The sequence below is a fragment of the Leishmania mexicana genome, chromosome 23, assembly GCF_000234665.1.
Source record: "Leishmania mexicana MHOM/GT/2001/U1103 complete genome, chromosome 23".
Taxonomy (NCBI): Eukaryota; Euglenozoa; class Kinetoplastea; order Trypanosomatida; family Trypanosomatidae; genus Leishmania; species Leishmania mexicana.
Genome location: NC_018327.1, coordinates 394829 through 421842, shown reverse-complemented (window position 1 = coordinate 421842; position 27014 = coordinate 394829). Strand labels below are relative to the sequence as shown.

The 27014-nt window shown below is 59.9% G+C and overlaps 5 protein-coding genes across 5 annotated transcripts; all 5 read left to right on the top strand.

Annotated features, from left to right (window-relative positions):
• Window positions 1-1706: 1706 nt before the first annotated feature.
• Window positions 1707-2729, top strand: LMXM_23_0860 (alcohol dehydrogenase, zinc-containing-like protein; the record flags this gene model as incomplete). Its single annotated transcript, XM_003875675.1, has 1 exon — window positions 1707-2729. The coding sequence occupies one exon, from the start codon at window positions 1707-1709 to the stop codon at window positions 2727-2729; it is 1023 nt and encodes a 340-aa protein (XP_003875724.1).
• A 1168-nt stretch (window positions 2730-3897) lies between these two features.
• On the top strand, window positions 3898-6228 carry LMXM_23_0850 (conserved hypothetical protein; the record flags this gene model as incomplete). The annotated part of the gene is made up of 1 exon (XM_003875674.1): window positions 3898-6228. The coding sequence occupies one exon, from the start codon at window positions 3898-3900 to the stop codon at window positions 6226-6228; it is 2331 nt and encodes a 776-aa protein (XP_003875723.1).
• A 1325-nt stretch (window positions 6229-7553) lies between these two features.
• Window positions 7554-10478, top strand: LMXM_23_0845 (hypothetical protein; the record flags this gene model as incomplete). Its single annotated transcript, XM_003875673.1, has 1 exon — window positions 7554-10478. One exon carries the CDS (start codon window positions 7554-7556, stop codon window positions 10476-10478), a length of 2925 nt encoding a protein of 974 aa, XP_003875722.1.
• Window positions 10479-11491: 1013 nt separating this feature from the next.
• LMXM_23_0840 (hypothetical protein, unknown function) lies at window positions 11492-13075 on the top strand (the record flags this gene model as incomplete). The annotated part of the gene is made up of 1 exon (XM_003875672.1): window positions 11492-13075. One exon carries the CDS (start codon window positions 11492-11494, stop codon window positions 13073-13075), a length of 1584 nt encoding a protein of 527 aa, XP_003875721.1.
• Window positions 13076-22044: 8969 nt separating this feature from the next.
• Window positions 22045-26544, top strand: LMXM_23_0830 (Na/H antiporter-like protein; the record flags this gene model as incomplete). Its single annotated transcript, XM_003875671.1, has 1 exon — window positions 22045-26544. One exon carries the CDS (start codon window positions 22045-22047, stop codon window positions 26542-26544), a length of 4500 nt encoding a protein of 1499 aa, XP_003875720.1.
• Between the last annotated feature and the right edge of the window lie 470 nt (window positions 26545-27014).

The window sequence follows — 27014 nt, the reverse complement described above, 5'->3', positions numbered from 1 at the left end:
AGTGCACCGCCGCACTGTGTGTGTGTGGGGAGGCCGTGCAGCCCCACCCCCTCCTCCTCTCGCTATCCCCTGCCGATGCCGAGCCACCTTCGGGTGGTGGCAGTGTCAGGCCCTGGACGGCGGTGCGTCGGAGCGACCTGCGACAGCGCACACGTCTGCGCGGGCCCCATGATGGGCAGCGTGTCAGCGTGGCTGGCGCGCATCCCACATCCCGCCCTCGCACTGCCCACTGGTGCGGGGCCGGGGTGCCGCCCCTAACGGGATATGCGCGACGTGGGTGGCGGCCGGCACGATGGGGGAGCGGCTGTGCGGCGACCTGCGAGGCGGCGGGTGCTGGGTAGAGTTTGAGGCAGAGGCGGCGCATTGCTGTAGCGCGTGTGTGTCTACGGCTGCATTGCCCGAGAGGGGATGTGGGGGGGGCGTGTGCCAGGCCGGCGGGGGGTGGGTGGGTGGGGGCGGCTCGAGCGCGGCGTTGGCCCGGACGCTTGTCTGGGCAGCGCGTTGGGCTGCGCTGAGGACGCCGAAAAAAAAGGTTCAGTAGACACAGCATCGTTGGTGTTACTCTAAGCGCGAGTTCTAGTTTTGATTTCCTCTGGGAAGGGGCCACAGCGACTTTGTCGCCCTTTCATATGTGTGAATGCGGTCGTCCGTATCTTCGGAGTACCTCTGGCTATGTGAACCTCTTCGCCTCCCCACCTGGTGAGACAGCACGCTGGACGGATTAGGTTGGACAGCACTCTCGCCTGTGTGCACAGACACCGGCGTATACGCGCGAATGTATTGCTGTTGCATGAAGGACACGCTCCATGCCTGCTGGTACGGCCCTCTTGGTGTGTGAGCGGCACGGCCGCACAGACACCGCTTCCCCTCCCCCTCCCCCGAGGTCGGGTGGACTGCGACGAACATGTAGACTCGCTGGATGATCTCGGTGCAACGCACACTCTCTCTCTCGCCTTCCTCTTTCTCTGCGCTCTATCCGAGTCCGTAACGCTGGCGAAGGAGCAGGAGGCATTCACCTGTAAACGAAGAAGGGAGAAGACTGCCACGTACGCGCTAAAGAGCACTCGTCCGCACATAAACTCATCCTTCTGCAGAGTCTCAAAGCGGGCTGACGTGTGCGGTGGTGCTCCCTCCGGTTTCGGTTGTCTTCCGCCCCCCGACTGCGCTTCCGTGTGAGCGCTCATAATCGTCATCCTCTCTCTCTTCAATCCCTAAAGTTCTTCTTGCGAGCACCAGTACCCTCCACTTAACTGCTCGCTACGTTATGCATCGTCGAACACGCAGGGCGTGAGGATAAAGGAAGCTTCTAGGCGGGTGTGCGCTTGTGCTTCTGTGACTGTCTCCCTTCTGTGGCTCCGCTGAGGTCGTTCTTGTGTAACGGCGAGGACGGGTCGGAGGGGTGTACACACGATACTCGTCTCCCTGCTGCTTTTGTCTCCGCCTGTCCACGCACACACACAAACACACAGATAGTGAGAGAAGTGCGGTACGTCCCCCACCTGCATCTTCCCTGGCTACACACGCACGCAGTTCTTTCGAGTTAATTCGTTTTCCGCTGCTTCACTATCGGTGTGTGTGTGTGTGTTCACAAGTAGACGAACCTCCCGGCAACCCCGCTTCCCTCGGCTCGCTCTCTGCGAGCCCTTCTCTCTCCAACACGCACGCAACAACAATCATTAGACGTTGGCATTTTGACCGAGCAAGCCATGATGCGTGCAGTAACGTTGAAGGGCCTCGGCGGCATTGACACGATGTCCATCAGCGAGGTTCCCAAGGCGGTTGCGAAGAAGGGAACAGATGTACTTATTAAGGTCATGGCAGCTGGCGTGAATCGCGCAGGTGTGTCGCAGCGGCGCGATAACTATGCGCCACCAGACGGTGCAAACGAGCTTTTAGGACTGGAGGTGGCGGGTATCGTAGAGCAGGTAGGCTCGGACGCCGTAGGTAGGGTCAAGGAGGGCGACCGGGTCATGGCACTGCTGCCCGGCGGTGGCTATGCAGACTACGCCGTAGCGCACATGGGCTGTGTGATGGCGATGCCGCAGGGCTACAGCTTCACTGAGGCCGCCGCCATTCCAGAGGCGTTCATCAGGGCGTGGCAGATTCTTCATCGCCATGGAAAGGTGAAGCGGGGGCAAAAGGTGCTGATTCATGCCGGTGCCAGCGACATCGGCAGTGCGTCGGCACAGATCACGGAGAAGTACTTCCAAGCAACCGCCATCACGACCTCGTCCGAGGAGAAGCTGGATGTGTGCAAGGCGCACGCAAGCGTGACGCTGAGCCGCACGCCCGACGAGCTTGGCTTGGCCTTTGCGCCGAAGCTGAAGCGCCTCTTCGGCGAGGAGAGTGTGAACGTGATTGTCGATCCAGTGTTTGGCGGAACGTACCTCAGTGAGAATGCCCAAGTACTCGCGCCCAATGGTCACCTCATCGTCATTGCCTTCATGGGCGGGGCGCTCGTGCACATGAACGCCCTGCCGCTATTTCGGGAGATGGCGCAGATCACCTTCTCCAAGCTACACTGCCGCAGTGACCAGTACAAGGCCGACCTCGTCGCCTCCTTCGAGCGCGAGATTGTGCCCTACATGAGTGAGCGCATCATCTCCACGATTGTAGACCGCACCTTCCCACTGGAGGAGGTGGCCAACGCGCACAAGTTTCTCGCGGAGAAACACGGCCACGGCAAGGTGGTGCTGACTGTTTGCGAGGCACCAAAGCTGATCATGTAGAAGAGGATGGACAGGGAAAAAAAGGTGCGTTGGACGCGGGAGAAACACTGAGGAAGTTTCTAGTGGGTGCGTTCCCTCTCCCTCTTCGCTCGTAGGGAAGGGGAAGAGAAGAGGGGGAGGGGGAGCCACTTGATGTGTTTTGCACCCGATCCTCGCGTATTCCAGCCCCGTCGTTGCGCGCATCTCTGTTCGTATTATTCTTTGGTGCCCCTCTGCACACGCGTGCCATGTGCGTACTACCTTTTCGGCTCATCTCCCTTCTTCCCCCCTCACTTTCCTTTGGCGGCATGACGCGACAACGACAGCATCCAATGCGAAGACCCCTAACCAAAGCACAGAGCGCGGTGTGCGAGGTGTGCACGTGTGTGCACGCCTGCTTGCGTGGCCGGGCACGTTACATGAAGCCAGTAACACAGGCGATTAGCCAACTACTCCACCCATGTGCCTCAACGGCTCCACCCGTCTTTCTCGTTGTCCCCCTCGACTCTAACCCTTTGACCCTGTGTGTGTGTGTCTGTAGCACATGGAGTGAGCCTTATCACTGCAACCGCCTCTGCACACCCGCCATGTCGGAGCGTCTCACCTCTTTGTCGGCGTTGGCGAGCCGCCGATTTCGTCCCGCCTGGTATGCATCTCCATCCTCCCGCACATCCACCCCACCGTCGTCTCCCCCCCCCCACACACACACATTCGTTCTTCTATGACGCCACAGCGTGTAGCGTCTCTGGCCAGTGCCTGCTCGTCTCACCTCATACCAATGAGCGGCCGGCTCCGCTCACGCTTTTACTCTCGTGGTGCATCCATCACCTTTCTTCCCGCGATGACGGGGTCTCGCACTCTCGCCGTTGCACAAGCAGCGGCATCATCGTCACCACCAACTCCGTCTCCGTTCGTGACGTCACTTATGGAAGTCCTCCTACGCTTGCGGCAGCGAAGCCGCAGTGCGGCATGCCGATCAGCGGTGAGGCAGCATCGAAACGCACAGCACAAAGCCGTGCGCAGACTTTGCAGTAGCCATGTAGCGGTAGCAGATTTTCGATGCGGCCTTGGTCTTGCCCCTGGGCTGCTGCGTGCCACACGTGTCTGCTACGAGCGCAACATCGTGCGCAACACACTCGCCGATACGCCGTCGGGCTACATACAAGACCCTCGTGCGCACCCCGTGACGATGCCGCGGTACGACAGCGTTAGCCGCGTCGGAGCCGCTACTTTGGAGGCGATGGAGCGCGAGCGTGAGCTGCTGGAGCGGGAGGAGCTGGCCTACCCCGGCTACACAACTCTGCGCATCCAAGAGCTGAAGCGCACGGTGGTAAGCAAGACAAGCACACAGGCAGACCTGCAGCACGCGGCAGACGCGCTGCGCGAGGAGCTCAGTGCCCTTCTCGAGGTGGTCGGCCAGGAGGTGGAGAAGCCGATGAGCACGCAGCGGCTGCTTCTCTTGAAGTGGCAGCAGCGTCAGCAGCGCCTGCAGAACCGGGAGAACGCTTTCCAGGTCAACGTGCCTAGCACACCCGCTTACCGCGTGGTTCTACAGGCGGACGGTACGGAGTCCATCGAGCGACCAGGCCGCGACACGCCACAGGCACCCGTGCACGAGACGGATGATGCGTACTTGTCACAAGCCGTGGAGGCGGAGGAGTTGCCGCCTGAGGCGCTGATCCCCGAAATGACGATCATCACGACTGCCGATGTGAACCACGTGCGCTACCTCTTGGGCCTCACGTACCGCCGGCTGGAGCGGTGTGATGAGGCGGAGAGGGTGTTCTACGACATCTTGGCCGACGATGTCACGAACGTGGACGCCGTGGAGTCACTGCTGGAACTGTACACGGGCATCGAGGGATGGATACCGCGGATACGCGTGCTGCTGGACCACCTGGCCGAGGAGTACACCAAGGCGGTGGAGGAGGGGCGGCTGCAGCCTGCCTCTGTATCCAACAAGGTGCCGGTTGCCGATGCCCATCGCGCCGAGGAACCTTGCGCGGCACTGAGCCCGGACGCTGAGGCGGCGTCAACGCCTACACCACAACAATCATCTGCGTCACCATCTTCGTCAGTGTCTCCCGCGGACGCCGTGACGACGACAGCTGGCACGGGTGTTGCCCGAAGGCCCACGCCAGCCTACACGACGCTACCTCAGATCTCCCCGGTGGAGGTGGCACTGTCCCTCTTGTCCGATCTCATCGTCGAGGCGGCCGCACAGAAGTGCTCGTCTGACGGCGAGGGCGCCGCGTCGCGGTTTTTCATCGAAGCGATGGGGCCCATTGTGCGGGTCCTCGGTCATGACTACGCATGTCGACTTCTCGGAGCGCTTTTCCGCGCTGTCGATGAGCAGCACTTCGTTGTGCGCTTTGACTCGGACGACATCTCCCCGGCGGCTCGCACGTTCGCGCTCTCTCTCGTGATCGCGTTTCTGAAGGCGCTAATGGCGCGCCGCATTCACGAAATGCTGCCTGAGGCGACCCGGTTCCACTTCTTCACGCTCGTGAAGCTGCACACTGCACTTCGCAGCGCGGGTCGCGTGCATGAGAGCTACAGAATTTGCGAGCAGATGATGCAGCTCTATCGGGCAAACTCGTCTCTGCACCGCGCTCGCGTGTGTGCATCGCCGAACGTGACTCTCAGATTGTCTTCGCCGTCGTCGTTGCATGCTGAGTGCAGCAGCGCGCTCGGTGCCTCGGCAACGAGACCCACGACTGCTGCGACAGCCGAGGTGGAGGCGCCGGGACGTGCTACCGAGGCAGGCGCACTGCTACCTCGGGCAGCCAACGCGAGTTGCGGTCCTGCTGTGACCCCCAAAGACGTTGCTGAGGAGGTGCCACCGACAGACACCAGCCGGCTCAGCGAGCCGCCAGACGTCCTCGACGATCAGGACGCCAACTACCGCGAGGCCTTTTTCCAGTACGTGAGCGACCGCGCGCACGACTCGCCAGCACTCGGGCGGCGGCTGTGCATGGAAGCCATGGCGGAATTTCCGACGTGCGCCGCGCCATGGGAGACGCTAGCGCTGCTGATGCACAAGGAAGACCCAAAGCGAAACCTTAGCGACGCCATCATCGCTGCCCGCCGCGCGATGGAGCTGGAGCCGTTCAACGTGCGCGTCATCGTTACGCTGGCGAACTTCTACAAGGCCGCGCACCGCTACGAGCTGTGTGACCGCATGATGGATCGCTACCGGCTCATGTCTTATATGGTGGAAGAAGGGGCAAGCGAGGGCGACATGGTCGCAACGGCTGCCGAGATTGCGGCACTGGACAAGCAGACACCGGAGGCACAGGATCTGGTTGAGGAGACGGGGCGCGCCATGAAAGAGTTCCTCGAGCGCATGGAGCAGGCGACGACGTATTCAATGCCCATCGACAAGGAGCCGCGTCCGTTTCGGGACGGGCCGATTCGCTTTATCGCACAGCAGCCGGATATGCGACCGGCTGAGGTGGAGCCGCGCGACAGGGAGATCCTGCGGCAGCTGCAGATGATGGAGCCGCGGCAGGAGCGGTGAGCGACGGGTGTCGCCGAGGAGAGAAAAGAGTTCTTCCGCCATTCTCCAGCGTCGTAGCGCATGAGACAGGCGGGCAGGCAGGCAGAGTCTTTCGGTTTTCGGGTGAGCGTGTGAAGTAGAACGTGCAGGTTTTGGAGCAGCTGTGATGCGCGAAGGCCCGTTGCCTACACACGTTTTGAACATCGTCACAGAGCGGCACGCTGCACACCGAGTCTCCACCGATGAAATGAAATCTTCCGACGTGGAGGAACGATCGGGGAGCAGGGGGTGGCAACGGTGGCCCATAACCCCTCTCCCACTCTCCTACCCTTACTGAGAGCAAGGCGCGAACAATCAGCTGCTTCTGGTGTTGCGTGTTGGTGTACAACACCCACCCCCAACTCCTTTCATCCCCCCCCATCCTTGGGGATGCGGTTGTATCTTCGTGCGCGTGGAGTTTTAGATAGTGACGATACGTCGAGGGAGACTCGATTACGCACACGCCGGAGCGCGTGTCTTCTTCCTGCTGCGCTTACACTCCCGTGATCTTCTATTCATTCCCTTCTGCTGCGCCTCCGTGCATCCCTGGTACACACCCATACATCTATCTATCTATATATATATATATATATGTATATGTATGTGTGTGTGTGTGTGTCGTTTTTTTTTCCGATTTGCCTCCTTGATGCTGCCGCCGGCAACGTGTGCGTTCCCCCGCCACTGGAAACCGACACACACACACACACACACACACACACACACACACACACACACACACACACACACACACACACACACACACACACACACACACACACACACACACACACACACACACACACACACCGTGCACATGTCATCACAGCACACGCTTTTGTTCGCGAGTGACCTCTTCACCTGGTCCACCCCCTCTACTCCCCGCTCGACTCAGCTCCCCAGTGGTGCGTTTTTTTTTTCATTCCGTTGAAGTCGAAGCCGGCACGAGTGGGGTGTGCGTGCCGCCCCCCCTCTGCCTGTGTACCCGCACATACGCAGGCACTTCTCTTGCTCTCCAGCTTGTGCACCACTAGACTAGATGCCCTAGATATACACTCACTTCATCGAGGAGACATACATCTATATATATATATGCACAGGTACAGAGATACTACACACACGCACGCGCCAGCCCGCCTCTTGCTGCGGATTTTTTTTTCTTTCGTGCCTCTTCTATTTCTGTACGCCTCTGGGCGGTTTTGTGCGGCCTCTTCCTCTCCCGCCTTCGACACCCTGTCGCTGACGGCGTTCCTTGTTGCTGTGATTGCCGATCGTCTACCTTCTCGCTCGTTCCCGCACTCTAGTGGCGTATGGGTCGGCTGCTGCGAGAGCACGGTGGCCTCGTGCGCGCCTCGAGCGCGGCCCGTCCCGCTGCGGCGCTAGCCTCCGCGGCACCTCATGTATTTAACGCTGGCGTCTCTTCGCCCCTGTCGAATCAAGAACACTGCGCGGATGCTTCGACTGGGACGATGCCCTGCACGCCGTGTCCCCGTCCTTCGGAGCGACTTCCTTCTGCATCGGATTCACAGCGTCCTGCGGGGAGGGATTCCCCTGTCAAAGATGGGCGAGCCCCGCCCGCTGCTGTCCTTTACTGCAGCCAGCGGCCTACGCGTGTTCACGATTGTGAGCAGGCAGCAGTGCGGGAGCGGCACACAGGGGCGGGGGCATCACCTGAGGGGCCTTCGCATAGTCCTTCGGGGTCACACACGCACAACTCTTCGTCGCTTGGTATTGGTACAAAAGCATCAATGCCGCTTTCCAAAGCCTCACAGCAGCACCGACAAGTGCCGTCATCCTCCACGCACGCGGTTATACTGGAGGGATACCTAGCTGAACAGCTTCACCATCATCGCCTGGATAGAGGCAGGCAGCGATATCCGACGCCGCCGTGGTGGTTACCTGGAGGATTAGAGACAGACGGTGATCTTGTGAGAGGCGCGACACGCCATTCTTTCCCCTCCGTGCTTCAGCGGAGGGCCGGCGATGACGACGTAACGCTTCACACAGTGCAGGCAGAGCGAGGCCTCGGGGTGGAACACCGGCTGCCATCGCCATCGACACCGGCTCCGCCGCCGCCGCGATCACGCGCGCGTAGCGCGAGGAAGGGTTGTCCGCCACGGCCTCGTTCGCCCTCGGTCCAATTGCAGGCGCACCTCAGCACCTCTTCTAACAAGCTCCAGGAGGCAGATGGGGGTGCGTCGCCGCTGTCGTTTGTGGACCCTGGCGCGTATCGCCTTGGCAATGCTGAGGCACAGAGCTCGAGGACTGGTCTCGGGCTTCGCGGTGCATGTGCTCCGGCTCACCGGCTTGGACGGCAGTCTTCTCGGTATTCTCTTCTCCATGGTATCTTCCCTAAGTCTCCATCCGCGGACTCGATGCGACCGCGAGGCACCTTGTGTGGCATCTCGTCGTCGACGGAGGCAGCGCCCGACAGCGACACGGAGGCGATATCAGGACGCATGGCGCTCAGCAACGTGTTGGGCACCACCGCTGCGTCCACATGCCGCCTTCGCGTGTACCAGGAAAGCGTCAACCACCCTTCCGGGTTTGCTGTTCCACGGCGCGGCGCGGGGACGGCGGCGCCAGTGGAGGCAAACTGGGACGGTCTTGCGGCGTTGCCGCAGACGGTGGCGGATCGACACGCCATCGAGTGCGCTGTCAATGCCGTCCCGGGGTCTCTGATATACGGAGCCAGCAACCACGCGTCTGCATCTGCGCTGGCTGCGTACAGACAAGGTGTAGCTGCCGAGACGGGTATTGACCCGGTACAGCTGCGGCATGGCCCGCTGAGCGCGTGCTACGATCGTGTGCGAGGCGGCTGGAGGGGGCCGATCGTGCAGCGGGTGGACGGCGGCGGTGGCGGTGGCGGAGCTAGTCTGACGCACACGACAACGCGGGTGCGTGTTGGGGCCTCGCGTCCCAGTGAGCTGTACGACCCCATATCGGGTCTGCCACGAAAGCCGAATGAGGTGCTGGCCGTATATCTGCAGTCCATAGCGGCGGAGGCTGCGCGGGGGCATTTTCGCACCGCCCCTTCCGTTCAGGGAGAGGTGGGAAGGGTGGTGTCTTACCACCACGGCGACGGTGGCCCTCACGCCTCGATGGATGCACCAGCCGACTTCAGCTCCGCACCGACGAGGCGGCAGACCAGAAGTGGAGCGTTTGCTTGGGCGGACAAGCTCAGCAGACTCGCCCAGCAGCGCAGGGCGCGCGCGACGGTGCGGTCAGCGCAGCTGCACTCCACCCACCGCATCACCGGGCTGCCTCTCCGCCCAGATGAGCGACGCTTGTATTGGGCGGAGCATGCGCCGCTGCACACGACGTCGGTACGAGGGCTGAACGCGGTGCTGCAGGGCGTGGGAGAGGCCGAGGAGGGCCTGCTTGTCGAGGGCGTTGGCTCGAGAAGCTCGTGGGCTAAAAGGGGAGGCACCGGCAGAGGAGCGCCGTGGGCAGGCGCTAACGTGGCCGTGTGCGCAGAGGAAGAGACAGAGGTGACGCTCGACCATTGGTGCGCCTCGACCGACGCGAGCTGCGGCGATAATGATGGCGACGACAACAATAACGAAGCGTGGCCAGCAGTGGCAGTTGAACGACCACGTCGACGGGGCAGCGGAGGGAGGGGAGAGTTTCAGACTGAGTCTGCACCGCTGCACCATTCCCGACTGCCAACTCGTGCCTCCGAGCATAGTGCGTTCTCCTATGCGAATTCCGCCGTGGCTGCCGCTTGTGTGCGCGGCTCTCGTCGAGGCGCCGCCGACGCGTCGCGCGTTCATGTGGAAGGCAAGAACGGCTTGGTGGACTCGCATGTGTACGAGGATGTCACCACCGATGTTGAGAATGGTGCCCGAACACGCCGCCCAGACCATGATGGCCTCTCGCATCATCGGACGGAGAGCGGCCACCGCGCGGGGACGCCACCGATGGAGCAATCAAGGAGAACCTCACCATCTCGGCGCTCGCTTTCTCACGATCACCCTGAGCGCAACCACCATGACGAGGAGGACTTACTCCTCTACCCGCCGCTGCTCACGCCTCTTCTGCAGGAGGTGGACATGCGCCTGCGCGCTCACCAGCTCCCCTCCATGGCAGAGCTGTGGCGGTGGGGCGTTGGCGATCAGGAGGCAATTCTCCAGATCGCCGGTTTTAGGCGAGCGGAGCGGCAGGCGATCCTATGGGAGCTAGAGCGCATGATACGGGTCAGTTCAACAAGGTGCGCGCTGTCGGCTGCTGCCTGAGAAGGACAGGACTGTGGTGGTGGTAGTGGTGGGGGGAGACGACGACAGGGGTCAGGCCGCACATTTTTCCCTTCGCCTTCTTCTGTTGTTTCGTCGTTTTAGCTTCTCTACCGCCTCGCTCCACTCTCTCCTCCCTCCCCCCGCTGCGGTTCACGACGCACGCGTCCCGTTGCGTGCCTTCGACTGGGAAGCGCTCCTCCCCCAAAAAACGACGCAAATGGATCGAGTTAAGCCAGAAATTGCGCGGAAGCGCGAACAAATATTGCTACGCGACTAGCTCATCATATCCTCTTCCGTCCTTTCCATGCGTGCGTGCATCGCGTGAGCGATGGCACGCGTGATCAAGGACGCCTGCGCGCTTCTGCTCCCATGCTACCCGGGTGGCTCTCTCCCTTGTCGGCGTGTGCTACCTTACACCCTCATTTCTTCTCCACGCCGCTCGCCTTCTCTATTCTATCCACCACCACCACCACCTCGCGCACGCTATCCACTTCGGCACACACTTGCGTCTGTTAAAATTTTTGTTTGTTCCGACTTCACTACCTTGCGCGTTCTCGGCCCTGCACCTCACACGACGATGCGGGGGGGCACGTGCAGCGAAAGATAAGGAAGCACCACACACCGCCTCTTCAGCACGCCACTGACAACTGCCAGCCCTCGTCCTACCCACCGTCACTCCCGCCGCTTCATCAGTCAGGCCGACGAAGCACTGTGGAGCGTCGAGTAAGCGATTTCGTCTCGCGTGATAGCTTGGCGTATACCTGTTTACGCGTCCTCCCTCCCTTCCTCCTTGTTTTCTTACTGACTTTGTGCGTGTCGTGCATCGCTCTGCACCTGCACACCATCTCAGAGACACGCGCAAACACCGACAGGCGTGATAGGCCAATATAAAAGACCTGCCGCCACCGCCGCCGAAACAGTAACAATAACAGCAGCAGCAGCAGAGCAGAGCAGAACAGCAACACCGAAAAAAGGCAAAGTATACACACACACACGCACACACAAGGGCAATCATGAAGACGCGCACACGAAGTGGCTGGGGCGGCGCGGTGCGACTTCCGCAGTCGCTGCTTCTCCCGTCTCTCGCCTTGATTCTCATGTTTCTGTGCGTGCACACTTCTTGTGCCAAAGTAGCCGAAGTAAAAGCGAAAGCATGGCTAAGCGCACCAGTATCAGTCTGGGATATCATCACGAGCGACCCGAAGACAGAATTTGCCACGACTCAGGCGGTGACGGTGGACTTTATTACAGCAATTCGAGTTCACGACAGCACTGCAGTAGTCGTCGTGACGTCTGTAAAGCCCGTGACGTCGCAGAAGGTGTGGGCCGGTGGTCCGGCCTACGGCGCATATGCTCAGTTCTCTGCGATGACACGGTTAAGCAGGGATGAGGTACTTGGGGTACTGCGCAGTTCCCATCTTAGCACCATCAACAGGATCTTCCAGGGCGTGGGTTTCGTCGCAACGGTCGAGGTGCTGGCGGCTGATGGGCCGTCGGTCATGAAAGCTGTCGAACCGGTGCTGCTGCCGGTGACGGGGTCGACGTTTTTTTGGGACTTGCTGCTCAATGCGCTCATGACCCAACATCCTATAAGCATCGATGCCTTCATGTACCCACTGCAAACTGATATCCAGAACTCAGTGGACCCCACCGTGAGTGATTACCTCGTCGAAGCAACTCCGTCGACAAACATAGTGAACGCATCTAGCTGGTTCGTGTCATACAACGTCTGGGCTTTCCCCCAAGCCGAGGTAACGCCGAGTACGGGGTCCCGCCTCAAAGCACTCGCCATGAAGTCAAGGATGCCTCTGTTTAACGGGTACATGGAGACCGTGATGGACATCTATCCAGATCTCAAGGCTTTCTCGGACCTCTTACCCACCAAGCTGCACGCACGGATGCCGCCGCTTGGTAACCCGTTCGAAGACAACAGCACCAGTGACCCGGATAAAATCTTTGAGGTGCTCGCGAACGAAACGGGCGACTACCTTCTCGTGTTCAGCGGTGATGCTGACAGGTGGGACCAAGTGTGGGAGAAAAGCCGTGAAGCCGTCAAGAAATCGATCGAGGAGGCGATCGAAGATAGGCTGCATCGTCGCACCTTCCTGAACAGGGCCTTTGTCACCTCTGCCAAGACGTTGCGGAATGATTCGGTGACCACTGGTGGGCTGCAGGTGCTCTGCCGTGTTCTGCAGGGCATAACGAGGGTTTCCAATCACCCGTGGTCACCGGAGGAGGTGCCACCGTTGCTGTTGCAGGCCAACTACAGCGCAACGCAAGCCCTCTACATCTCGGGCGGCGGTCCGGTCGAGGCGCACACGAAGCTGCCACCTGCAGCGGCATCCCAGTCGATTCTGTTGGCGGCTTCCTATGAGGGCTCGCCCGGTTCGATCGCCACAACAAGCATCAGCTACGACTCCAGAGTCCAACTGAGCAAAGACATCGTCGGCATTATTGTCATGTCAGTCCTGATCATCGGCGCGTCTCTTGTCGCCATCATCATCACGGTAAGCTTCTGCTGCTGCTGCCCGCAGCTCATCGGCGGCGGCGCCCGCAGGAAGCGCTCGGCGCTCTCGCACGCAAGCATCACCCCGTAACGCGCGGATGTGGAGCGTCTCGCAGGCATTAGCAGCGTCCTGGCGCCTGTGAGGATGCGCCCTTCCGACCCTGCCAGGGGGGTAATTCATGTGCCGGGAGTCGGGCTACTCAGAAGCGGCGTGCTTGCTCGCTGTGTCGGATGATCACGGCGCATCGAGCACGGGCGCGACTGGCAAGAACGCTTGCCTCAGCGACGTTGTGGAACCCAACGAGTCTGGCAATGCGCTGCTGGCCGTGGCCACGGGTAGCGGCATGCCGATGAAGGAGACATCTGAACAGCAGCTCAAAGTCACCGCACCGCCGGCGGGTAACAACGAGGACGACACCGTAGGCACCGGCAATATTCGCTCGCAGGGCTACCGCCGCCAAAGCTGAATGTCGCGCGAGGAGGCCGATGCGGTACCGCGTACTCAAGTCGATCCCTCTGCCCGCCGCTGCTGCCACCGGAGCGCCGGAGAATGAGGCGGAGACCTCTGCTGACTCGCAGTTGAGCTTCAGTCAGCGGAACTCGCCAAATCCGGACAGCGCCGTCGGCGCTAAGGCAGGAGGTGCCACCACCTGCTTACCTTATCCAACGCCGTCTGACGACGATCCTTGCTCCGTCGCAACCGACGAGCTGTGTGTCACCAAAGTCGGCCTATCCATCCCTCGGCTTCTACCGCGAGGCACCGATCCTGAACAGGGCTGCGCCTCACCTGAGTACTCCGCCAATAGAGGATGCCCGCTTCTGAGCAGATGTGCGAGCCTTTTTTCCGGGCCTCACCACATCCCTGCACCCACGCCCACCCCATGCTAATATGTAGATGCGTGTCCATCTCTGTGAGTAACCTAGGTAGCATAAGTCATGCACCTCATCCCCACTTGGGCCCCGCCCTCTCTCCCATTTTCTCGACCCCCTTCCCCCTCCCCCAAACAGTGAGATGGCGGGCTCATATAAACCGTCGAGGCGAGCAGGAGAGAGACGGAGGGGAACGAGGGAGGGGGGGGCGCGCGCGGAGACTCTGAGTGTTTCTTGTTCTATTGCTGGGCCTGGTGGGGTACATTTCGTGTAAGCTGCCTGCTCACATGGCTAACCCTCTTCTCCTCATCTTCCTTCTCTCACTCGGCCTCTGGCAGGCCCCCGTGCACCTCCACACACCCACGCACGCGAGTTTTCGAGAGAGAGCCGAGGTGGATAGGGGAAGGAAGGCGGGACGGGTATCGGTCGCAGGGAAGACGAACTTTCTCTCACCTTCTCATGAGTCGTCCATGCTTGAGATGGGGTCCTTGCGTCAGGTTTGTGACGGCTAAGCTCTTCTCTGTCTGTCTGTCTGTCTCGTTGTTTTCCATGCGTGTGTGTGTGTGTGTGTGTGTGTGTGTGTGCGTGCGTGTGCGCGCCTGCACGCCCCTCCCATTCCCCCACCTCTCTCTCTCTCTTACACATTTGCCTACCTCATGCTTGTGTGTGCGTGTGTTTTCTTTTATATATTCCCCTTCGTCTCGTTGATCGATGTCCCTTTTTCGTGTTGTTGTCCTTGCCGCCTTTACTTCCCTCATGCACTCGCTTGAGCCTTGTTGTCGTCTCCGCCCCATCTCTTGTTGTAGGTGTTTGTTTTCCTCTCCTTCCTTGGTTGCTTTCTTGTCTTGATGTGACCGAATGGGCGGTGGCGATCATGTGCGCACATCTCTTGTCTCGAGATCTCTGTCTTTCTGTCTCTCTCTCTCTCGCCCAATTCGCGTATGTGCGGCTGTGTGCCTGCCTGTGTGTGTGTGTGTGGGGACTTGCACGCACTGGCGCGTGCTCTGGCTCGGCGTCTTTCTTTCGCCTTGATGGTTGTGTTTCATGTGCGCATGCATGTATATATATATTTCGGCGTGTACGTTGAGGGTGGTGGGGTGGTGGGGTGTTGGGGTGACTACGTGCCTTGTTATCCCCTCCCCCCTGCTCTCAGGGCATGACTTTCACTGCTTCCGCTCAAGCGAAAAACAAGAAGACACAAAGGGCGGTGTTGGAGGAGGAGGGTGAGGTTGGGGGAGGGGGAGTGTCTTTGGGTGTGCGTGTGGTGCCATACTTGCCATGCGCATCATGCCGTGCTGCGTGTTTCGGTTGACTGCATGTACGTGGGCAATCAGCATGGTGCTTTTCCTTACTTCTGTATTTCTGTTTTTTTCTTTCGTTTCGTTCTTCTCTGGGTGCGCACACCGACTGGTCTCGCCCCCCCTCCCCCTCCTCCCTCCCGCACACCGACCACCGTGACCCCTCCCCCTGCCCGCCTGTTTCTCCTTCTGCGTTAACCTTTTTCTTTTTTTGCCGGTGTGGTCGCAGCGCGTGGCGCGCGTGCTAGCACGGTGAAAGCCGTTTAGTACGTTTGTGTGGGGGACGCTTCGGCGTGGGCGGGGACGGGGGAAGTTTTCCGAGATGAGTCCCATAGATACCCAGTAGACGAGCGATATATAAAGAGGGAGTGAGGCGCGCCTTGTTCAAGTTTTTGCAGCATGTATGCACGCGAGGAGGAGCTAAGCGGCCATGTTCGGGTGCTATATACACCACTTCACCGCCAACACAAGCGCACGTGCACACGCTCACACGCACTGCCACTCCCCCATACATTCCTCTTACCGACCGCAGGCACTCCTTACTTTTCCCTGTTTTCTTTTTCGACATCCGCTCACTTTTTCAGCCCTTGGCTTGCTTGTCCGTTGCCCAGACAGACAAAACATCAAGTTCGAGTCCCTCGTCGCCCATGTGCGACTTCCATCTTTTTTCACACAGGAACGGATAGAGAAAGCAGAAAGGGGGCAGCAACGAACGACGTGTATATTTCCTGCCTGTCTCTGTCACCCCTCTCTCTCAACTCTTTCTGTGCATGTGTGTGTGTGTGTCTTTGAAGGTTTGCGTGACCATACACTTTTTTGAGTCTGCGCGTGAGCGCGTGTGTGGGAGGCGGGCGGTTGGCGAATCCGTGCCCAGGGCGCAGTTTTCATTGTGGGTTGAAGGCCTTCCACCACGCACTCACACACACACAGTGATGGACGTGACATCTCAGGGTCCTGTTCGGTCCCCCTCCCTCCTCACCTTTCTGTGTGTGTGGGGAGAAGCCATGCAGCCCCACCCCCTCCTCCTCTCGCTATCCCCTGCCGATGCCGAGCCACCTTCGGGTGGTGGCAGTGTCAGGCCCTGGACGGCGGTGCGTCGGAGCGACCTGCGACAGCGCACACGTCTGCGCGGGCCCCATGATGGGCAGCGTGTCAGCGTGGCTGGCGCGCATCCCACATCCCGCCCTCGCACTGCCCACTGGTGCGGGGCCGGGGTGCCGCCCCTAACGGGATATGCGCGACGTGGGTGGCGGCCGGCACGATGGGGGAGCGGCTGTGCGGCGACCTGCGAGGCGGCGGGTGCTGGGTAGAGTTTGAGGCAGAGGCGGCGCATTGCTGTAGCGCGTGTGTGTCTACGGCTGCATTGCCCGAGAGGGGATGTGGGGGGGGCGTGTGCCAGGCCGGCGGGCGGTGGGTGGGTGGGGGCGGCTCGAGCGCGGCGTTGACCCGGACGCTTGTCTGGGCAGCGCGTTGGGCTGCGCTGAGGATGCAGGGGAAAGCATGCATGAGGCATGCTCGACTTCCTTGTTCTCGCGGTTTCTTCCATGCTGTGCGTGTGCCTCGCTGCTTTCGTCATCTTTTCCGCCAATGGATTTTGTGGCTGTCTCATCTCTGGCGGCGGGCGGCGGGCGGGGCGGGGGGGAGGGAGGGAGGGAGGAGGCGGTGATGAGGAGATGCGGCTCGATGCCTCGCCTCCTGGCCCGCCTCTTTACTTGTCCTCTCAAGCACGGAACTGACTCATGTCTGCTATGAGCAGCACCCGTCCTCGCCATGTAGCAGCATCTGGCAGCTTCCGTTCTGAAGAGCACAAGCGAGGGAGGCTAGATGGTGTCGCGAGACTCGCAGGCGAATTCGGTACGAGGATCGAGGCAAAGCGGGTCACGAGTACTTGCGCTCGCATGCAGGAGGACGACAAGGCCGAGAGGGGAGATGCGATGCTTTACTCATGTTTGCCATCCTTTTCTGTCTCCCTCCCCTGTTTTCGATAAAGCTTTAATCCTCTGCTGTGGTGATCTCGTTTCTTGCTCTCTCGCTATGCTGCTCTTCACGCCTAAACGCTCTCGCTCTCGCTCTGCCTCGCACCGTGGGTTTCCGGGTAGGCATGCTCACAGGATGTATATTCGGCACGTGTCTGCATGCAGACAGGTAGAGATGCACATTCTACGTGCCTCTTCCTGGCTTCGCCCCACTCGCACAAGGCAAGCAGTTGTGCGGCGTTCGTTCGGCGGTGATGGCCTCTGTTGTTGTTTTTCGTTCCCTTCTCCGTTGTATGCTCGTTTCTCTGTTTTTCTCTCTTGCTCTCTCTTGTGTGCTCTTTTTTTTCAACCTGCTGGACGCCGCTACGACAGAGATGGGCGTGGGGGGGGGGGAGATGCGCTGCAGCTTGCCTCGATGGATGCAGATGGCAGCGCTGTCGACGTTGACGCAAGAACAGCAGCGAACAAGCAACAAAAAAAAACAAAACGGGACAGTGAAAACACAGAGATGCCCCGTGGTCTTGCTCTCCTCACCCTCTCTGGGACGTTTTACGCAATGTGCATCGTTGCACAGGGTGCACCTTTTCCTTCTGTGCCTGCGTGCGCGTGTTCCTTTGTCGGGATGTGTATTCTCATGTGCCCATGTCTATGACATCAAGGAGGGGAGGGGAGGGGGGAGGGGGGGGGCTTCTTGCGTATATACAGACATATATATATATATATGGATACATATATACATACATGCCTAGAGGACTAATATATATGTATATGTGTGTATATGTATATATGAATGTCTATATCCATATCTAGTTGATGTATAAAGCTATATACACATACATATATATATATATATATATACATAAGAATGTGTAGATATGAGCGCTTGCTCCCTTATTGGGATGATGATATGCTTTCTTACTCTTTTATGTACATCACACATTTCGTTTTTCCCTCAAACAAGAAATGGTATGTTTTGTGCGCTGCTGCGAAGGCCATCATGCATCGCACTTGTTTTATACAGTGCGACGTGCGTTGCCCTCCGGGCATTTTTCCCTTTTTTTACGCGTCTCATCCGTTTTTTTTTCCTTTGCCTTGCTACTCAGTGCGCCTCCACGTCGGCTCCCGTCCTTCTCTCTCTTCCGAAGTGCATACGGCGTTTGCCTTGTTCGCCCTCTCAGCACCCCTTCCCCCCTCCTCTTCCCGTTTTATCCTTCAAGCCATCTTTTGCAAAGGGAAGATTTGTGTCTGTCTGTGTCTGTGTGTATGCGTGTGCGCTGCATGAGAGAGCTGAAGAGCAAGAGGTACGCAGTGCAAGTGCAAGACTTTTTTCCATCCACGCCCGCGCACAGACGCACAGACACGGGAAAACGATGAAGGGTGCACCGATGGTAATGACTCTGCCCGGGATCCCTAATCGGATGGCCACCCGCTCCAGGCAAAATCTCATGTGCTGGGGCAGCAACAAGAACAAAATGTCAACGGGCTTCTGGTGAAGGTTGTGGGGCGTGCAGGTGGTTGCTCTGTCTTCGACCTTGTCAGTCCCCCGCGAGATGCCTCCTTGCCAAATGTGCCGTGCGCGTGCGCCGTCTCTGCCGTCCCATGCATGTGCCTTCTTTCTCCCTTGCCCCCCTCCTCCCCCCCGGCATCACGTACGCGTCCTCCACGGTTGAGTACACGACTTTTCGTGTGTGGTGACCTTCCCCCCTCCCCCCACACACAACCCTCGTCCCTGCTTCCCTCTCTTCATCGCCCGCCTTCTTCCTCATCGTCACAGCTCCAACGGCGACCACTGGCTCTGGCGCTGGCTGTGGCGCACACAACGCACCCACGCGCCAAGGCAAAGTGCCTCTCCCTATCGAATCCCTCTCCTCTCCTCACTATCCGTAGGCTCGAATCCGCGCCTAGCAAGGCAGCGGCGGTGGCAGCGAACCATGGCTTTCCTGACCGGTGGCACGAGGCGGCGGCGAAAGGCGACTGCGGCTTCCGCTTTGGCAGCACGACGATGGAGGCGCATGGGCTCGGCACGGACGCGACCGAGACCCGGGACAAGACTTCTGCTGCTGCTGCCTTCTCAAAACTGTACGTTGACAATGGCCAGTCGTGGGGCTTTAAGGCTGGGAAGCGTGGCCTGTGCGTGAGCCGTACGGGGACGATAAGCGTGGTTCGACGACGTGCTCCACATGCTCATGAAGGGGGGGGGAGGGGTCCGCGACAGCAGTGTGCTGCAGCGGATGGAAAGCCTGCAGGGGAGGGGGTGCACCGCCACGTGCTGTCCAGGACACTTCAAAAAGGCGAGGGTGGGGAGGAGCCGAACGAGAGGGTCACACTGCTCAAGGGAAAGTAAGACGACCTGCTTCTGGCGGAGGGAGCTGGGCGACGCTCTTTGCCACGATGGTGGCACACCGCTGGACTCTTCCCCATTCTCCTATCTCCTCCTAAACGAGCGTGGCTGATGAGTGTGCTACACAAACACGTATGCTTGCGTACGTGTAGCTGTGTGTGTGTGTCGCTGATGGGCATTCGCGCCCCCTTTCGCTGCTCCCGTTGGAGAAAGCTCAGTCGCCTCTCTTCTCCAAGTCTGCGGCGCTTCTGCGAAGCAAATACACACCACCGCATTGCATCACGCTCGAGGTCCAGCGATGGGCTTACCCCTCAGCCGTGCGACGTGGGTTTGCGCTTATTTCTGTGCTCCTTGGCACACTCTTGAGGGAGGGTCTGCGCATGCACAGCTGCGCCTTTTCCGGACAGGCAGACACAGCAGAGCGAAGCGAAACAAAACTGCGGTGCCCGTGTGCCCCACCCTCCCCTCCCCCGTCCTCCATGAAGCACACACCCACACACACGCACACTCGCAATATACACCGAAGCGTATGGAACACTCCGAGACGCAGATAAAACGCCGGGGATGTACTGCGGGTATTTTTCCGTTCTCTCTCCATCTATATATATATATATATCTGCTTGTGGTTGTTGTGCGTAATGCGCCTCCGTTTTCAGTGGAACAACAACAAAAACAAAACAAAACGCATGCTGGTGTCCCTTGCGCTGGGCACGTGTGCCCAAGCGGGGTGATGTCTCTTCTCCTCTTCTTTCTCCATGGCCAAACCTGCACACGCACACACATGTATGCGTGTGTGTATGCTTAGCTCTCTCCCTCTCTGTCTCTTGGTCCTCCCCCTTTCCCCTCCCCACGCGATGCGCATCACCTCATCCGCCTTCTTTCGCAACACCCGTCTTCTTGCTTTCCCTCCGCACGTGTGCGCATGTAAAAAAACAAAACACTCCCGAATGTGCGAACACACACACACACACATGCGCACCCCAACCCTCTTCCCCGGGGTGCACTTCCGGCGCACCTGCGCAGGTACACATGCGTGTATGCGCGGGTGGCTTCGCCTACGAACACATTCTGCCGTCCCTTTTTTACGGATACCCGCCGACCTGAGCCCTCTTCGCGTATCGAGACGGGCCATAGCACACGGAAGGCGATAGGGACGCACTCAAAACACACAGACACATATTCGCTCCCAATCGTGCATGCGGGCTTCTGTCTCCCTCTCCCTCTCCCTCTCCCTTTGCAGGCTTGCGCGTGGTGTCATTTTTCTTCTTTCCAGCGTGCCAGCGGCACCCTTGTTTTCGCTGTGGTCATAAGCAGGCGTACGTGCGCCTGTGCGTGCGTGAGGCAGTCGTTGTGCGGGTCTTGTTGTTGTTCATGCACCTTTCCCGTGCGTGCGCCCTCCTCGCCCCCCTCCCGGCAACCAAATCAAGCAGGGCCACACACACACACACATACAGTTGGTACATCTCTCTCTTTCTCTCTTCGTGAGAAGTCATTGCATCCCCACGGAAAACATCCGAAAAGGAACACCAGAATAGGGGGAGAGAGGGAGCGCGCATCTGCATCCCACCCCATCCCCTCCTCTGTCCCAAGGTATTGACATCGCAAGCCGCTTCCTAATCTCTCCGCCACGAAGGCCCCCCTCCTCCTTCCTTTTCCCTATAAGTGCGGTTTCGCACGCTAAGCGATACGAGAGGCGCGCAGCATTGGCCCCGCCCCCGCAGCCGACACAGCACACCATCGATCCCAAAAACCGAAAGGAAAAAAAAAACGCTGACCAACACGCACGCACGGGGGGTGCGCAGGGTCTTTCACTGTTGTCTTTCGCGTTCGTGCTTGTGTGCGCGTCTGCCGGTGCGTGGGCTAGGATAGGAAGCCACGGCTCACTTTTCTTCTCTTCGTCGTCCGCTCGCCTTTTGTTTTGTACTCGCTTGTATCGCACATCCACTGTGTGGTCTGCCCCTCCACGTCCTCCTCCCTCCTCCTCCTCCGCCTGCTTCTTCTGTGGACCCCTCTGGCCGGCAGTGCGTGCGCATTGTCGTCCGTAACTTTCCCCCTTTGTTTTTATTTTTTTCGTGTTCGCTTGATGTGTCGCGTGTCTCTCTCTCTCTCTCTCTTTGTGTGTGTGTGTGTGAGTGTAGATACCGCAGTCTGTCGTCGCGCCTCGCATCTTCCACTGGTCATCTCCATCACTCGTCTCCCTCCTGTGGGCGGACACGTGTGCGTGTGCGTGTGCGTGTGCGTGTGCGTGTGCGTGTGCGTCGGTGTGGGCCATAGTCTGCTTCTGTAGAATTTTCCATTCCGCCCGCTGCGTCTCGTTTTGATTGGCTTCTTGTCTGCAGCGCACGTGGGCGAGAGAGGGAAGGGGATCTGGCTGGTTTCTTGGGGCGGATCGTCTCTATCTCGTCTCGTGTGCGTCAGCGCCTGCGGGTGAGGGACCTTCCGCGGACGCGTTCATTGGGTGCCCTGCACTCCTTGTCTCTCTGTCAACGTGTGCCCGTGTCCTTTCTTCTGGATTCCCCCCCCCCGGGCCTTGCGACCCACGCAGACGCGGTGCCTGAATCGGTGTTTGAGTGCGATGACGCACATGGCCACGTCACTCGAAGGTGCCTCGAGTGCGAGGGGCACAGGGAAGGCCGCATGCCGCAACGCCGTGTCGTTCGAGCGCATGTCCCTCGTCATCCTGTTCGTTACGATGCTTATCTTTCTCGGCGGCACCTTCTTCATGACGCACAAGCGCCGCATTCCACTGCCGTACACGGTGGTGCTGTTCCTGTACGGAATCGTGGTGGGCGTGGTGGCTCGCTGGCTGTACCCTGAAGTCGCGGAGGCTCTTGGATCAATCCCGCCTGAGCTGCTCTTCTACATTTTTCTGCCAGTGCTCATATTTGAGGGCAGCTATGCCATGAACATACATGCTCTGCGCCGCGTCTTTCCACAGGTGGCGCTGCTTGCCACAGTCGGCGTCCTCATCAACACGGCACTTCTGGCGGTACCGGTGAAGTTGCTTTTCCATACTTGGTCGTGGTACACGGCACTGCTGCTAGGCTCGCTGCTTTCTGCCACGGACCCTGTCGCGGTTGTCGCGCTGCTGAAGGAGCTGGGAGTGGACAAGTGCATGACGGCTATGGTGGACGGCGAGGCTGTCATGAACGATGGCACGGCGATCATCCTCTTCACTCTTCTTCTCCCTGCTGCGCACGTCGGCTTCGTGGACATGTCGCCTGGGATGATCGTTGTACGGTGCATCTGGCTGGGGTTGCTGCCCATCGCACTCGGGCCGCTCTTCGGCTTCCTCCAGTCCTTCTGGTTGCGTCGCACCAGTGACGGCCTCACGAAGGCGTGCATCACCGTGTCTGTAACGTACGTGTCGTACTACGTCGCCGCGGAGATGCTGGGTACGAGTGGCGTTCTGACGCTATTCTTCCAGGGCATCTTTCTGAGCTACTACTGCCCCTCGCTCTTCCCTGGACGCGAGGGCAACATCATCTCCTCCGCGTGGGAGTTCCTGGTCCACCTCGGGAACACGGTGCTCTTCTCTCTCGTCGGCGTCATCCTGGTCGCGGATGTGCTGCCCACTGTGAGGCTCTTGGACATCTTTGTTCTCGTCGCGCTGTACATCGCCATGATGCTGTCGCGCCTTCTGATGCTGGAGGTGCTCTCGCCGGTGCTGAACATGTTCTCCTACAAGTTTGATCAGAAGCGGATCGCGCTCATGGTGCACGCCGGACTGCGCGGCGGCGTCGCTGCGACGCTGGCGATCGCTGTGATGCAGGAGGGCCTCAAGGAGGGCATCGACATCTTAAAGGTCACGTCCGGGATTGTCCTGCTGACGTTACTGGTAAACGCGTCCACGTCGGCCACCGTTGTGGAGCGGCTCGGCTTCAAGACGAAGGCGGAACATCGGATTGTAACGATGGAATACGCGATAGAGCGCATGCGCAGCGCGCAGGAGCACGCGCTGGAGGGCTTGAAGCGCGACATCAAGTACCGCAATGCAAGCTGGATGCAGGTGGAGAAGTTCGTGCGGCACTACATCCGCAACCCGTTCCGCGACACGGCTGTGGAGCCAGAGGAGGACGAGGAGAAGATGGTGAACCGAATGCTGATGTCGGCCTTCAAGACGGCGCTGTGGCTGCAGCGGGACAAGGAGGTGATCACCGAGACGGTCGTTGTGCAAATGGGCACGTCCCTCGCCAAACTCATCGAGAGAGGTGAGCTACTGGATGTGCAGCAGATGTACTGGTATCACCGTCGCCGCGGCGGTAGCAATGGTGAGGAGGAGCGGCCAATCGCGGCCCAGGTCTCGCCCCCGCAGGGGCGGAGCCACTCGCCCAACATGTCGACCCCCAGCATCCACTACGCGACACAGCAACCCCAGCAGCTCAGCACAACGCAGCCGTGGCGCATGCGGCCTCACACCGACGTCACCGTTGAGGGCGAAGCCGCGGCCGTGTCAGAGAGTCTAGAGGAAATGCAGAACCGCCCCTCGTGCACCCCAAGCGTGACAGGGGCGAGCCAGCCCGCGGGTGGGTCTAGCGTCAGGGCTAGTGGTAGCGACGAACACGCTGGCTTAGCGGTTGATGTGACGAGCCTGCCATCGCACTATCTCGGCGGCGACGCGGCTGATGAGGGCGAGAAGGCGGAGACAAATCGGATGGTTAACAACCTCATGCGTCGCCTGCTGCCTGCCTGGGTGGTGCTCGTCGAGCGCTTCATCTGCAGGCCAGGCTACTTCGCGGCGGCGCACCGTCGTGCGCAGGAGAACGCGTTCGTCGCGCTGCTCGCTGTCGTCAAGTGTCTGACTGCCATCTCGCCGCTCAAGTTTAAGTTCATCAGGTCGGAGGCGCAGGCGCGGCGGGTGGAGCGGTGGGTGACGACGCAGATTACCGCGGCCAATCGCGCCATTCGCTTCTTCTACATCCACTTCCCGGAGGCTACGAACAACGTCGCAAGCAGCCGCGCCGTCGTCTCGGTCGCCAACGCACTGGAGGAGACGGTGCACAATCTAAACGCCGAGCACGGCTTTGGGACGCGGGCGACGGAGGTGCTGGAGGAAATGGTGGCGTGCATGCGCTCTCGCAAGCCGTCGACGTGGGAGAACAATGCGTCGCAGAACGAGAGCAATCTTGTGCTGCGCGCCGTCGCGGCAACCCCACTCGGCAAGGGGCTGCGCAGTTTGGAGATCAAGGCAATCAGCTCCATGGGTCTCGTCCGCAAGTTCCGCGAGGGTGACATCATCACACTGCCCGACAACGCATTCCTAGTCGTCGTCTTTGGGAGCCTGCGCGCCGTCTATGGGCAGTGGACTACGCTCACCGAGCATGAGCAGATGGAAAGCTTCGGTGATACGGTCGGCCTCGAAGCCCTCCTGTTGCCCCAGGAGTTTCGAGTGGACCAGCAGCGGCGCTGGCGCGTCATCTCGACCGACTCTACAGCGCTGATCATTTCGTTTAACAGCATCAAGCCGTTCCTGACAGAACGCTCCTTGCGCGCGGTCAAGGCGCTCTGGCGTGCGGCAGCGGCGGAGGTGCTGATGCCCTTCTTATCTCGTATCGTGACAGTTCCGGAGAACGAGGCGCGCACCAAACGGGAGCACTTGATGGAGCTCATCATGGCTGGCACCCCCCTCATCGGCCCTCGCGACTGCGATCTGGCGAGCTGTGAAACGAACTTCCACTTGTACTTCTACCTCCGCGGGTGTGACAAGTCGGGGCTGTTCAACTGCCACACACCCCCGTGCTACCTCTCCATCTTCTACGTACATCAGCTGCGCTGGGTCGACCCTGACGCGGTGCTCTACGCGGTCCCCATGCGGGTTGGAGATCGCGGCTACGTGCCGTGGCCCACGACTGCCACGACAGCTGGCGCATCCGGTGAGGATGAGCGGGAAGACGAAAGTAGCCTCGAGGAGGCAGAAGAGCTCGAGGGCGTGGAGGCCTCCGCCCGGCGCACTTCACCATCCCTGTGGACTGCCGCAGGCCGGTCATCGGCTGCCGTCTGTCCGTCGGTGTCTCTGCAGCCGTCGCTGCCTGCAACGAGGCCGCAGTGCGGCGCGGCAGTCGACGAGCTGTTGCCCGTTAGTGCGCAGTGCGCGAGTGCGTGGGGCGGCGAGGTGGGGCGAAATCATCACAACGACGCACCCGACTCTATGGAACCGAACTTGGTGCACTCCTCGATGGCCCACGGCGACCGCGGCGGCGGGGCAGGGGCGTTCTTCACGAGGAACATGGAGAGCGATGGCGTGACACCGCCGGCGCTCTTCGGCGAGAACAGCCTCGCCACACACGCCGATGCGACGAGCATTATCAACAGCGTGCTGCTCGGCTGCGCTCCCGAGGACCCCGATGAGCTGGGCCGGAACGCATCGATCGGCGCCTTCGGTGACTTGCTGGACAATTTCGCCTCCCCGACGTCTACCCACACCGGCTGCGACTTGTTTCTACGGTCGCCGTCGATGTCGGAGCGTCTGGGCCAGAATTCTACCTCGCGCTTCATCCGCGACACGGACATCAGTATCTTCTATTCGCTCGAGGGCTTTGCGACGCAGGTTCCATTTGTGAACCAGATGTTCGTCCACTACGCTTCCTCCATGGAGCACCTTTGCATCGCCACGCTGCGCTATCTGCGGTTCCCCACCGACCCTTTTCACGCGCGCCATGCTCAGTCCACAGGTGAGCAGACGGTGGAGTTCTTGCTGAACTTCTGCGTGGAGCTGTCGATGCTGAAGCGAACGTGCCGCATCGTGAGCAAGTGGCAGAGTGAGGACACCGAAGCCCTGCACCCGTTTCACGTGAGCAACGACACGGACTCGGCGTTTCAGGCGCGCGTTTGCGGGTGGACTCGTCGTCACCGCCTGAACGGCAAGTTTCACCTGAGGACGATGGTGACGGAGATGAACCGATACGCGAACCGGCGCTTCCCCGACTACGTGTCGGTGCTGCGACGGATGGTGGAGCTGGAGCCGGGGCTGAAAGAGACGGAGACGGCTGAGGGCATGAACTCCCTGTGCCGCCGTATTTTAAAGAGCAGCAAGAGTACTGTGGTAGAGATAGAGAGCCTCGAGGATGCCCTTTAGCGTGACGGGCGGTGAAGGCGAAAGAGGAAGGAGAGGGAGGGGAGGGGGTGTTTGGACCGTGACCAGCGTGCGCCCGCGTGGGCGTGTGCACTTTGCTGACGAGGCAGCCGAAGAGGACGAGGTGCGACCGCGCGGGAAGCCCTTGAAGAGAGCAGAGGAGCCTCAGCACGAAGCAGCAGCCCGGTGAGGTGCGCATGAAATGCTCGCCTCATGATGTTTGTCGCGCACCTCGTCGCGTGCGTCGGTGCGGACGCCCCTCTCCTTCTTCCGCACACGTGCAGCTCCGCCATCTCTTCTGTGCGCATCGTGATGGTTGTCTGTCCCTCCTCGCTATTTCTCTTTTCCGCATGTGCGAAGGCGGGGACGGGGAGGGGTAGGCACGCACGCGTGCTTTCGGACGTGTCAACGTTTCCGCGTGGATGTATCTTCTTGGGGTGTCTGTGTGTGTTTTTTTAATGTACCGTTTCCAG